This window comes from Hipposideros armiger, unplaced genomic scaffold, assembly GCF_001890085.2.
Source record: "Hipposideros armiger isolate ML-2016 unplaced genomic scaffold, ASM189008v1 scaffold_181, whole genome shotgun sequence".
Taxonomy (NCBI): Eukaryota; Metazoa; Chordata; class Mammalia; order Chiroptera; family Hipposideridae; genus Hipposideros; species Hipposideros armiger.
In genome coordinates, this window is record NW_017731531.1 from 1,031,875 (window position 1) to 1,045,029 (window position 13,155).

General features: G+C 49.7%; 1 protein-coding gene across 1 annotated transcript in view; it reads left to right on the forward strand.

Moving 5' to 3' along the window:
- Positions 1–3,335: 3,335 nt before the first annotated feature.
- PLEKHA7 (pleckstrin homology domain containing A7) overlaps positions 3,336–13,155 on the forward strand; it is a 233,011-nt gene continuing 223,191 nt past the window's right edge. The window contains exons 1-3 of the mRNA XM_019652532.1: positions 3,336–3,553; positions 3,670–3,746; positions 3,835–3,892. Of these exons, the coding sequence (XP_019508077.1) occupies positions 3,468–3,553; positions 3,670–3,746; positions 3,835–3,892 (221 nt within the window). The 5' untranslated portion in view covers positions 3,336–3,467. The remainder of the gene's footprint in view (positions 3,554–3,669; positions 3,747–3,834; positions 3,893–13,155) is intronic.

Below are 13,155 nucleotides of genomic sequence, written 5' to 3' on the forward strand. Positions count from 1 at the left end.
GTTTTGAATTGTGTATCAGGTAAATCACACATCTCCATCTCTTTGGAATTGGTTACTAGAAGATTAGTGTAATCCTTTGATGGTGTTGTGTTTTGTTACTTTTTCATGTTCTTGAAGTTTTATGTTGCTGTCTTCACATTTTGAAATAGCAGTCACCTCCTGTAGTCTTTACTAACTGCCACCTCCAATGTGTCCAAACTTGTATGTTTTGCTCCAGTGATGTGCTTGAACTTCTCTGCTGGAAACCTGGACTTCCACAAAGACTCCCTCACCTGTGCGCAACTGTCTAAGACAGTGTTTTCTGGGGGCTCCTCCACTGTAGCCAAGATGGGCTAAAGTCAGTTCTTGGGCCACTGCAGTGTTTACAGACAGGATCAAGGTCTGTATGCCTATTGCCTGATGCACGCATGGGTAAAACTCCTCCTGGGTTTCTTAGCATATGGTGCTGGATCCCACAGTTGTTGTTGAGGCGGGGACACAAACAAGGCATATCTTATTCAACCATGATGCTCCCTATATATTAATATTGTAGCATAGGGCCGGCGAGTGGCTCGGTTGGTTAAGAGCTCGCTCAAGAGTGCAATGTCTGAGCAATAGCGGTTCGATTCCCAGCCCAAGCTGAGCTGCCAACAGGTGGCAGGATGGCTCAGCTAAAAAAAAAAAATATTGTAGCATACCATATACACAGTTCTGCATCTTTCATTTAATATCTTAGAGACCATTCCATAGCAGTACATAGAGATCTATCTCATTCTTTTTAACAGCAGCATAGCATCCCATTGTAGTACGACATAATGTAACCTGTTCCTTTTCAAAAAATTGAGGTACAATTGACATATAACATATTAGTTTCAGGTGTATAACATAATGATTCAATATTTGCATATATTGTGAAATGTCACCACGATAAGTCTAATTAATACCCATCACCCTACACACTTGTTCTTTTTTGATAAACACTTAGGTCGTTTCTAGCCTCTTGTAACTATTGACAATGCTGTAATGAATTTCCTAGTACACAGGCCTTTGTGACCTTGCGTTGGCACTAATATAGGATACATTTCTAGTAGTGGAATTGCTAGGTCAAAAGGTGTATGTATTTTTTTTTTAAGATTTTTATTGGGGAATTGGGGGATGGGAACAGCGCTGGGGAGTTGGGGAAAGGGGAACAGACAAGTTGCTGTTGTTTTGTTCTTCAGTCTAGTTGTGGAGGACGTTGCTTCACTGGCCCAAGTTGGCACCATCATTGCGCTCTTCTCTGGCGAGGCAGATCAGTCGCCGGCTTCTGGACGGCCGCTCACTGCGGCTGCTGGCCCCTCACGCTGGCTGCTGGCTACACACAGTAGCCCATGGCAACCCACTGCCACAGGGGCTACAGCCTATGCTGTCGCCGGCGACTCATGGCAGCCCAGTTCCAGGTTGAGCTGTTGTTCAGCATCTTAGCTGTGGAGGGCAGTGTCACTGGCCCTCATATGTGGGATCCGAACCGGGGCCCTCTGGCGTCCCAAGCCAGCTCTTAACCATCGCGCCACTTGGCCGGCCCTGTATTTAAATTCTAATAGCTATTACCTCTTCAAGGAGACAACCATCTTATAGTCCCACCAACAATAAACAGGAATGGCCTTCTCTACAATGAGCTTTTTTGCCAATTTGATATCTAAAAAATAGTATCTGACCTCAATTTTAATCTGCCTTTGCCCTGTTACAAAGTGGCTGAATGTCTTTTTCATTTGTTTAAAAGCCACTTATATTACTTTTATGTGAACTCTGTATTCATGACCTTTGCCCACTTAATGTATTATTTTAAATTAATGTTTAACAATAAAAACACTATTTTTCCATTGTCATTTGCTCAAGAACCTCCTCAAAGGCAGGAGGCCCTCTCCGATAGGTATTTTGGGTCCTCTTCCACAATCACACCAATTCCCTCTAACTCATATCAGCCTCCTCCCCCACTATCACTGTTTCCAAGAAAGGGTGCCTATATAGTCTCCTCAGCATCCCACAGCCCACCCACAACCCTGTTTCTCTCCTACCCCTTCCATCGGGAGTGCTCTCTTCCCAGGCAAACCTGAGCAGTCCTTCAGGGTCTAGCCGAATTCCACCTGTCTGGGTACCTTTCTGATTAACCAGTGCCCACGTTGCCTACAGTCTCACTTTCATGTGAGCCTCATCCCACCAAACTATAGCCTATGTCCCTCCAAGGCTGGGCCTCACACCTCCCAGAGTCCAGCTTCCTCTCTGCCCCTGCTCATTGTGCAGGGGTGTCAGGGTGGAGTGTGTGTCAGACGCTCATTCAGCATACATGCGTCAGGCACTGTTCCAGGCACTGGGGATACGGCAGTGTATGAGACAAGCCAAGGCCCCTCCTCTCATCCAGCTGACATTTTAGTGGGGGCAAGGGGCTAATATGCAATAAACAAGGCAACAAACAAACACACAGATAAGAATGTCAATTAAATGTACACAAGTAATAGAATAGCTAGTGAAGGGAAGGAGGGGACAGAGGGGTCAGGGAGAGGGATCCCTCAGGAGCTGAGATTAGAGCTGAGACCTGAATGTAAGACAGCGCCAGCCATGTAAAGAACTTTCCAGGGCCCGCTTTCTAGGGCCCACCAGGTCTGCTCTTCTAAGGATGGAAGAGATGCAGTCCAGCGCTCAGTACCTCTTTCTGTCACTTGACAGGAGATGCCTGTGACGCCTGCGACTTCAGGGCCCTGTGTGTGTGTGTGTGTGTGTGTGTGTGTGTGTGTGTGTGTGTTGGGAGGGGGGTGTGAGGCGGGGAGGGAGGGAAGGACTTGCACCTTCTGCTTCACATGCCAGCTGCAAACTTGAGGTAAATGAAATCATATTAATAGAGCACCTACTACGTGTTCCAGGTCCAGTTAAGCATTTCACATCATTGTCACTTCATTTAATCTACACGACAATCCTGTGTAATATTTATTATTAACTTTATTTTACAGTGGAAGAAACAGAGGCTCGGAATATGGAAATAACCTGTTTAGGTTTATATGGTTCAGAAAGTACAATTCCTGGAGAGAGAAGTTCTGTAGTAGGGATCGGGTGGGGTTTACTGGACCATTCGGGGTGCACCCTGTTTTCGGAGTTTGTCCCCGACGCCTGGACAACGGGCCCCAGCCCCGCCCGGGTCTCCCGCCTCAGGGGCAAAGGGGCGTGCGGCGGGCTGGGGGCGGGGAAGGCGCGGGGACAAAGGCCGCGGCCACCGCGCTCTGGCCGGCGGGTGCGGCGGCGAACTTCCGCGGCCGGGCCGGGGCTCCGCACACCCAGGATCTGGCCGTGAGTCCGCGCTCCGAGGAGCCCGCACAGCGATGGAGCGCCCTTGGGTGCCGCCTGGGCCCGCGCAGGCTGAGCCCGCAGGCCCGCCGCCCGCACCACCTCCTCCCCCGCCTCCGCCCTCTCTCCCCCGCCCCGCGGCGCCCGCGGCGGCTCCGAGCTCGGCGAACATGGCGGCGGCGGCGATCGGGCGGGACACTTTACCTGAGCACTGGTCCTACGGCGTGTGCCGGGACGGCCGCGTCTTCTTCATCAAGTGCGGCGCAGGAATGCGGGGCCTCTTGGGGGGGGGGTGCAGGGCAGGGGTGCGGGGCCGCGCGGGCGCCCCCCCGGGAGGCAGCGGCGCTAACAGGTGCACCTCTTTCTCCGCAGTGACCACCTCCGCTGCACGACCTGGCTGCACCCACGCACTGGGGAGCCCGTCAACTCCGGCCACATGATTCGCTCAGGTGGGCTCCAGGCCGGTGGGGTGGAGCGCCTGGGGGGCGCGCGCCTGGACTGCCCAAGTTTTACCCGACTTTTCTCGCGTTTCCGCAGACCTGCCCCGCGGCTGGGAGGAAGGCTTCACGGAGGAGGGCGCCAGCTACTTCATCAAGTGAGTGACCGAGGCGCCGCCGCGCTCACACCTGTGCTACGGGGTCCCACCCGGTTCCCGCCGCGCGCGCGCGCGGCCCCTCTTCCCGCGCGGGTCGAGGGGAGAGTTGGCGCGCACAGCGCCGCGGCCGCAGACGTGTAGGGTTTTATGTGCCCGAGTCGTGTGGCGGGCTGCAGGCGGGAGGTGGGGTGGGGTCCGCATCTCCGCTGGAGAACCAGGGCTGGGGTCCCCCGGGTCCGGCCTGCCGCGGGGGTCGGGGCTGCATACTGCGCCCGGGACCCGGCAGTTCGGCTGGCTTCGGTCTTTGGTGTGAGGGGCGAGACACGCCTCCTCTTTGGGGGCTCCGGCTGCGCGGAGCCGGGCGGGTGCCCAGACCGGGATGGGCGGGGGTGGGGACAGTAGATTAGGAGCTCCGTCCGAGGTCTGGGGACTGGAGGTGAGGAGGGTCGGGAGGGGAGAAAGGGATGAAGGGATTCTCGTTTGGGGAGGCCTTTCCTTTCGACTGTGTTCTCTGGGATGGTAGTGGAGAGTCGGAAACGCACCCCACTCCGCCCCTCCACAGCGCGGGCCTGACGGGGTAGGGGGGGTGGAGGGGAACCAATCAGCCAGTAATATTCCTGGAACTCTTCTGCGTCTCTTTAACTGGTGCTGAGCGGGGACAATTGCTCCTGCCTCCGCTTAGTCAAGTGGCAGTTTTTCCGCAAAAGCCCGGGAGCCTCGTCCCACAAGCCAACTTATTCCCAGACCTGGGTCTATAGAAATGAAATGAAGGCGCCGTTCAGAGACTCGAGTATAGTCTTCACTTCCCCACTCCTGGCGTCTACCTGTGTTAACAGCGTTTTCTCCCTCTGCCCGCTCGCCTGTGAGCTCCATGCGGTCAGAAACTGCTTTTCATCCTTTGCCCCAGTCAGTGCCTGGCGCAGAGTAGGCACTCGGTAAATGTTTGTTCACCGAATAAGGTAGCTAAAGGTCTGGACGGTGGTCTGAATATGACTAAGTGTGGGTTTGGGGACTGAGTCAGAAATTCTTTCTTCACCAAGTTGAAAACACTGCCAGCCGGCAGTAGAGCAGCATACTAGAAGCTCAAATGGTCGTATAAAATCCCTGAGTCTCCCTCCCACGTTGGCTCTTGCAGGATGGGTGAAATCCTAATGGATGAGCTTTATAGAAGTGAGCAGTAGGACTGTGGCTGTTGTCCTACTGTCCTGCTGTGTGTGTGTGTGTGTGTGTGTGTGTGTGAAGTTGGGGAGCTGGCTGGGATCATCAAAAGCTCTCAGTCAGTGGGCCTCTCTGGCTCATAACTGTATCCATCTATATTTACTAGATTTCTCCTGTGTACCATGCATTGTTCTGGGCATTGGAACTACAGAAGTGAATGAGGCAGATGAGGTCCTGAAGCTCAAGCAATCTACTGGGGGAAGGGAGGGAGCAGAAAATAAGTACCATATTATAATAAACACTAATATCAGAGAGTGAGTGGTAACTACTATGCAGACAATTAAAATAAGGTGATGTGATATTAAGTGACTGGGTGGCTTGGTTGGATTGGGAGGTCAGTGGTGCTGTTTCTGAATAGGTGACATTTAAGGTAAAACATGAATGACAAAAAAATCCATCCCTGTGTTGAGGAGGTGGGAAAGCATTTGTGGAAGAGAGACCAGCCAGTGCAAAGGCTTTAAGGCAAGAAAGAGCTTCAAGTTCAAGGAGCAGAAAGGCCAGTGTGGCTGGAACGTGGTGAACAAGGGAGAAAGTGGCATGAGAAGCGGTCACGGATAGGAGAGAGCTAAATAGTGTAAAGCTTTGTGAGCCAAGGTTAGGAGTTTTTAAAATTTGTTCTAAGTCTAGTGAAATGTCACTGGCGAGTTTTAAGCAGGAGAGCAACAATTTGATTTGCAGCGTTAGGAAGATCACTATCTGCTGTAGAATGGGCTGTGGGTGAGGAGCTGTAGTGGGCAGGACAGCAGTAGGAGGCTGTTGGTGTAGTCCAGGCAGGAGTTAATGATGGTTAGATTGAGGCTGGTAGCATGGGGGTGGAGTGGAGTGGTGAGATTCGGGCTTGATGATTTGGATGCAGTCTTTGGGAGAAAGAAAAGAAACAAAGGTGACTCCTAGAATCTTGAGCATCTGTGTGGATGGTGCTCACATCATTGCAATGGGGGCAGGAGCAGGTTTGGGGTGGGAGAGAGCGTGAGATATTGTTTTGCCATGTTACGTTTGAGATGTGAATATATCAACCAGTCAGATGTATGAAGTTATGAGAGAGGACTGAAGAGATGCACTTGGTTATTATACTGTATAGGCCACAGGATTAGATGAAATTGCCTAGGAGGAGAGTGTACACAGGAAAGAATAGATGCCCTAAGCCTTGGGACATAGCAGCATTTAGAGGTTGGGGAAAGAGGCAGATCCGGCAAAGGAGACCAAGAAGGACTGAGAAAACCTGGGAGAATGAGGGGGTCCAGGAGCCTAAAGGACAAAACCAGGCTGGAGTAGGTGGAAGAGAAAATACGGAGTGAAGAAATGGAGTCAGTAAGTTTGGGTGAGTCTTTCAGGCAGTTTTAATGTGGACCCGAGAAATTAGCTGAGAACTGAAGAGGTTGTGGGTTTGAGGGAGAGATTACGGGAGATTATAGAGCATGATTTATTCTGATGGGAATGATCTGGTAGAGTGGGAGACATAGATGATGCAGGAAAGAGACAGGACAGTTGCTGGAGCAGTGTTTCTGAGAGGTGAGAGGGAAGAGACCCAAAGCATTGTCTCACTGGTCTCAGACGGCAGCAGGGCACATCATCCATTGATGGGAGGAAGGACTGCAGGTGTCAGAGCTGATGCAAGGAGGTTGATAGGTTTGGTGAGGGGAGAGGTGGGTGCTCCTGTTTGATGGTTTCTGTCTTTTCCATGAAGTTCTAGGGAAAACCTTGAGCTGGGGGATCTGAGGGGTGGGTAGGATCCTGGGCCATTGTCACAGCCTCCTGCCCTTCACCTCTTTTGCCAACTCTTCTGTGGAAGTCCGTTGTGGCTACCCTTCAGGCAGGCCCCGGTTTCCTGCCCCCAGAGCCTTGGCCGAGTCCTCCGAGGCCAAGGGAAAAGCAGTGCGTGACAGTGCCCCTGCCATGGAAGGCAAGCCATGTGGGAGGCTGGGACCCTCTGGCAGCTGATTGTATTTTCTACCTCCTTCTGTCACAAGTTCTTGAGAGACACTTCAGGGTTTGGGAGTAATTATTCTTCTTTTCCTCGCATAAAAAAATGTTTTGCGTCAGTCTGCTTTCTTGGATTTGCCATAAGCATTTCTGATTTGTTGTTGTTGTTGTTGTTTTTGTTTTTTGTGTGTGTGTGGGGGTGGATTCTCTAATATGGCTCAGTTAGAGGGACAAAGCATCGGCGAAGCTGATTTTATTTTCCCCAGTGGGTCCTTGGACTGGAAAGGTGTGTGAGGTTTTCAGGATGTATCAGTGGCTCCTGATATTTAGCAGATGCTTGAATACTCTATCTAGAGTCCATTACTTGAAGCAGAAAACATTGAGGTAAGACAGGTGGATTTGACTTTTGGTTTCTGCAGTTTGAGTTCAACTGTGGATTAACTAGGGACCCAATATAGGAGGAATCTATTCCCGGTTTTCCCAATTCCAGAGTAGGTGATGCTGGTACTTCCCCCCTTTAAAAAATTTGTTTTCAATTCCAGTTGACATTCAATATCATATCAGTTTCAGTTGACATCCCCTTTAAGAAGACTTCTTGTACTCTAAGAGTGCTCTACTTGTCTGTGAGTCCCTGAGCCAGGAAGCAAGATATAATAGTACTCGTGATAGTAGTGTCATTAACAGCGGCAGCAATAATAGTAGTAGCAGTTATGTAATAGACTCATCTTTTTGAGTCCTTGAAAAATGCCAGGAACTGTTTCTTTTTTTTTATCTTGTAATAATTCTTCTATCATCTTTATTTTTTTAGTTAATTAAATTTATTGGGGTAATATTGGTTAAGCCAGGAACTGTTTTACAATTATTATCTGATTTAATGCTCACAACAAGTTGATGACCTAGAAACTATTAATATTACTAGTCTCGTTTTACCAATGTGGAAACTCATAGTAACTCTGGCTATTCCAACAGCAAAGGCAGTTAGTTGGCTTTTTCCGGTAGCTTTTCTTACTTGGTCCTTATAACCGCCCCTGCAAGCAGAGAGCAAGGGTTAATCCTGCTCAGATCCGTGAAGGTTCAGTGATTTGGCCAGAGCATTAGAGCTCCTTAAAGTACTAGAGCATTAGAGCTGGAGCTAGAAGGTGGATCTTCAGTCTCTGGTATGGTCACCATCGTAGGAGCGGTGGGTCCTACCCCAGTGCACAGGTGAGAGCAAACGTCAGTACTTTAAGGAGCCCCATGCCATGTGTCATTGCTCTACTCAGGCTGCCCAAGGCTCAGGAAGCCAGACCCCTTCTTTGCTTTTGCTGGGGATCGAGGTGCCTTGGAAGGGCAGCTGCCCATGGTCTCCCATGCTGATTGGTGGTGGTGCATGTCTGATTAGTCAGAAATGAAGACAGTAATTATTACTTGGTAACAACAGTTTGACAGACAGCCTTTTAAACATGAGACCCATAAGGGGGAAGTTAGAAGAGGTCTTGGGGGCTAGAGTGTTACGCTGGGCCAGTCTTCAGGGGTGTTGTGGAACCCCATGGGTTGGGTTCTCCCTACAGCAGGTTTGGAATGTGTCCTGCGTCCATAAGGAGGATGAATGGCAGAGAGGAGGGGTCTTGGCTGTGTTGCCTGTGCCACGGTTGCTCCTTTGAAGGCAGGTACCCTGTTTCCCCGCTCTGAGACTGGTGTCCATCCCAGCACTGGGCACTGATGATGCATTTGGTATTTATTAAAACAGCAGTGTTTAAAGGACCTGGTGAGTTCAGTAGGTATGTCAGGTCTTGGAAAACTTTTTGATGGGGAGGAGTTCAGGGCGTGGGGGAGACCAGGCAAGATGAAAGAAGCAAAGCAGCCAGGAACAGTGCCTGCGAAGGCTGGCGCCTGGACCCCAGGCTCCTTGGATGTAGTCACTTGCTGTCAAGAACAGCACACAGAGCAGGAACCTGGCCTGTGGCTTCTTTCCCTGATAGGCTCATGCTCCGCATGTGGAGTTGGAGCCTCTGCTGGCGACTTGGCCCCAGGGTCCTGGTGGGAAACAGCTGATTGCACAAGGTCTCTCCTAGCTTCGTTTTGCTCAGCTTTAGCTTTGGAGCCTTGCAGGGCCATCCGTGGGTTCCATTCCATTGTGGGTCCCCAATGAGGGCAGTGAGGCTCTTGGAAAAGGCATTTCTGAGAGGTGGAGTAAGGCCGACTTTCCCTTCCTCACCCCTGTGGACCGCAGCAGGTCCTAGGGGCAGACTGGCTACATCATTTGCAAGGCCCAGTGCAAAATGAAAGTACAGGATCATTTGTTCAGAAAGCCAGAGAAAAGTGTCATTAAAGGTATTAAAGATGAAAACTTTTTCCTTTCTTCTGTAGTCTTTCCCTCTACTTGTCATGGTGTTTTTATTTAAAAAAATACATTATATATGTATATATATATATATATATATTAGCATAAATCTTATGGTTCATCTTTATGTTGTGGAATATAAAGTTTTAAATACAGATATCAGGGCATTGACTTCATAGGCTGAATCACTACCACCACACTCCACTCCTGAGACTCCACAGGGGAAGAGTGCCAGTGCTCAGGCCCCCTGGACAGGAGCGAGGAAGAGCGAGGCTGGGTATGGATTGGGGCTCGGGGCTCCAGGAGGCCTTGAGCAGGCGGTTAAGAGCCTGTCCCAGGGAGGCAGGGACAGGGGCCCAGCATGAGACTCCTTCAAAATGGTTACCCTTCTAGAGATCATGCTAAATATTTAGAGTGTGTTTTTGTATTAAGCAAACCCGTTTTTCAGTCTGACATTAAAGGGGGAGAGGAAGAGTGGGGATTGAAGGCTGAACCAGGGGTGATAGAATGTCCAGGTGGGGACCCCAGTTGGCCGAAGGCACCAAGTGTAGAAGGCCCTTCAAGAAAGCCTGTGATTGCTGGATGGCCCGGGAAGCCAGCTGCCTTCTTGAGATTAATTATTCTGTCAGCCAAGGGGCAGTCTTCCAGGCCATCCCAGGCTGTCACATTTTCCTCCCCAGACAAATGTTGAGCTTCATGTTTGTGAAATCTGTCTTGTAGAGTGCCAACCTGTTGGTTCATTTATTTGTCTCTTTCTCATTGTCATCATCCTGGAACAGCAGTCCCAGGAACTGTATTTCAAACCAGAGAGCAACAGTTCCACAAAGAATTCCTGGGAAACTAGCACCTTATGTCCATTTAGAAGGGAAATTCCGAAATCTCTCCTTGCAAGTTAAGAAAAGGTTATCCCAGCTTCACAAGTTTTGGCATAATCCCACGCTTTACGTTTCATTTCCTGGTTGTTTTATCAAGGGTGAAAGCTGGCTTATGGATCGAAACGTTAGGTTCTGTGCAAAACGAACAACAGCGGTGTTGTGCAGGAGGCTGAAGGAGGGATTAAGAGCCATGAATTGTACCGAGGTCTCAAAACCATCCCAGGAAAGATGTGGGAAATCGTCGTTAAGAAACCGCTTGCAAGATGCTTCTCAAGGCTCTTTTATTCAGAGAAAGGACGGGGGCTGGGTGGTGGGGAGAGGTGTTTTCCGCAATTTGCAGCGCTGTGTGTGTGAAGAGGGCGGGTGTAGGTTTCTTGAGCACTGATGCCACTCTTTCCATTCTCTCGATGTTTCTGCGAGTACATTTTGGGCTTCTCAAATTGGAGACTTTGGAAAAAGGAGCTTACTTAAGAAAGCACTTCATGATGTGAATCGTTTGGCGATTTAATGAGGTGCCTGCTCCAGTTTCCTGCCTCTTCAGAAGAGAGCCTGCGTTTGAATCTTTTTGTTCAGCGTGAAGACAGCAGCATCTCAGTAAACTGGCATGGCGTCTTAAGTAAATATTGGCAGAGGGAGAAACATGGAGGAATATGGTTTTATTTGCCTGCTGTTTTTAAACGGCTGTCAAAACATTTACGTTTCAATTTGCTGAAATGAGAAGTGTTTGGGGTTAATGTTTTATTGTTTATAGAGTGCTTCATGAACATGATCTGGTTGGAGGCTTACAATTATTGCATTTTTTAGTGTCGAAATGTGGGCTCAGAGTGATAAAGTGACTTCCTAGAGCCACATGCTGTATTATGTATTAGTTCAGCCTTTTCAGGGCTCAGAGAAGTGGGTGGGCATATTGGCTCAGATCAGAGCTTCTCAGACTTAGTCCTCATGACAGAAGATGGTAAAAGCCATCTGACCCGGGACTCCAGATGGTAGAAAACATCCTCAAAATGTTGGTTCTATCTAAAAATCTATGTAGACTTGACCCTCAGTTTAACTTATAAAATCCCCTCCTATATCTTCCTTAAGACCAATACTTGGGCAGGATGCATCATGTTTGTTGTATGGCTTCGTGTTTTCCTAAACAGAAAGGTGTCCTCGGGCGCCAATTCCCCTGTTGAGTCTTAAGTGACAGGCAAGTGTGGGGAGACCCCTTCCAGCCTCTCTGGGCCCTGCGTCTCCAAAGGGGGGGTGTACTGGCCTTGAGGAAGACATCAGCAGCTGTTGTGACCTTGGGTCATCTTTTGCCTGGACTGAGGTGTGCAGCCCACTTCTCTCTCTTGCATCCGGCCTACTCACAGTCGCTGGATGTTGGCCTGGCAGCAGGGTTGGTTTTGCTGGAAGGCCAAAGCACAGCCAGGCAACTCCATCATGCGGAAAAATGCACAGGGGTTGTGTATGTGGCAGCGGTGTGTGAGAGGAGGCAGTGGGTAGGTGTAAGGATTCTGGGTTCCTAGATTTCACCACTTACAGCTCCCTGACCTTAGCAGGTTACCTACTCCCTTTAAGCCTCTTTTCCTGTCCCAGTAAAATGGGGATGAATGTGAGAATTAAATGGATTAATTGATGGAAAGTTTTTAGCAAGTGCCTGGCACGTAGTAAATGCCCAATACATGTACATCCACACAGCTATGAGATGGGGGCAGAAACGTGAATTCTGAACCCTAATCTCATTCAGCTGCTGCTGCGGGAGAAGGCTGACGACCTTGAACTGGGGTTGCCTGGGTCGGGAGCATGCAAACTGTAGGACTACTCAGAAATTGGTTTGGATCCATGCAAACTGTATAACCATTATAGTTAGTAAAAGGATGTCTTTGAGGTATTTGCTCTTAAGTGGCTGCGGAGAAAAACTCAGAGTGTGTGTGCGCGTATACAGGGGAGTGGATGACAGAGCCGACAGGGCAAAATGTTAACAATGAGTGCGTCTGGGTGAGGGGAATATGGAGGTTCATTGTACTATTCTTACAATTTTCTGTATGTTTGAAATGATTTCCAAATCAAAAGTTAAAAACAACCCAATTTAACCTTGTCCATGAAAGGCATGCTGTCCCAAGGCCACGGGTACCTTGTCTGTGCTGCAAGGACCTGGCTACCAAGAGCCCTGGGTAATGAGGTATGAAAATGGCTCCTGGTTTGCCTCTTTCCTGGGCATTTAGAGGGCTGCACAGATGTCCGCTCCTTAATCTGGGCAGCCACCTGGTTATCGGCTCTCACGGCTGAAGGACAGACTTATTGTCTGGTGCTGCCCGGACCACAGATGTCAGCAGCGATAATCTTCACAGGGTTCTATACTAGTTGCAAACACATATATTCCTTTTAGAAGCAAGTATTTTTATTCTTCTCATTTTGCAGATCAAGCAGTCGAGGCCTGGAGTGGGAAGGGGGTTAAAAGATCTTCCCAAGGCCAGCGAGAAGACACCTTGTACCACATCACATGGGGGAGTAGGGACTTGAACCTGAGTCTTCTTCTAGGCTCCAAATTTGTGTGCTGTTTCTGTGATGTGGTACGAGGCGTCTTCTCACTCCCATTACTACCCCCTCTGTCCTGAATCCTCCTATAAGGCCTAGCCCCCAAACCTGGTCCTCTGAATCTTTCCTGGTGACCCTGAGACAGAGGCCCCCTTGGACCTCCCTCAGGAAGTCCCTCACAGGGTAGAAGAGCGTTGGGTGGGGTGGATGGCCCCCAGGCAGGGCAATGCCTTAGTCCCTGATGCTCTGGGGGAATGGACCCCTCAAACTCGTCCCAGATGTCAGCTGACCACAGCTTAGGGGCTGATGAGCCTCTTAAGCCTGCTTAGAGCCAGGCTGTCTCTTTCAGGTTCTGCCAAAAGAGCGCTTCCAATGTCACGGCCTGTGTTCTCAGGGTTTTT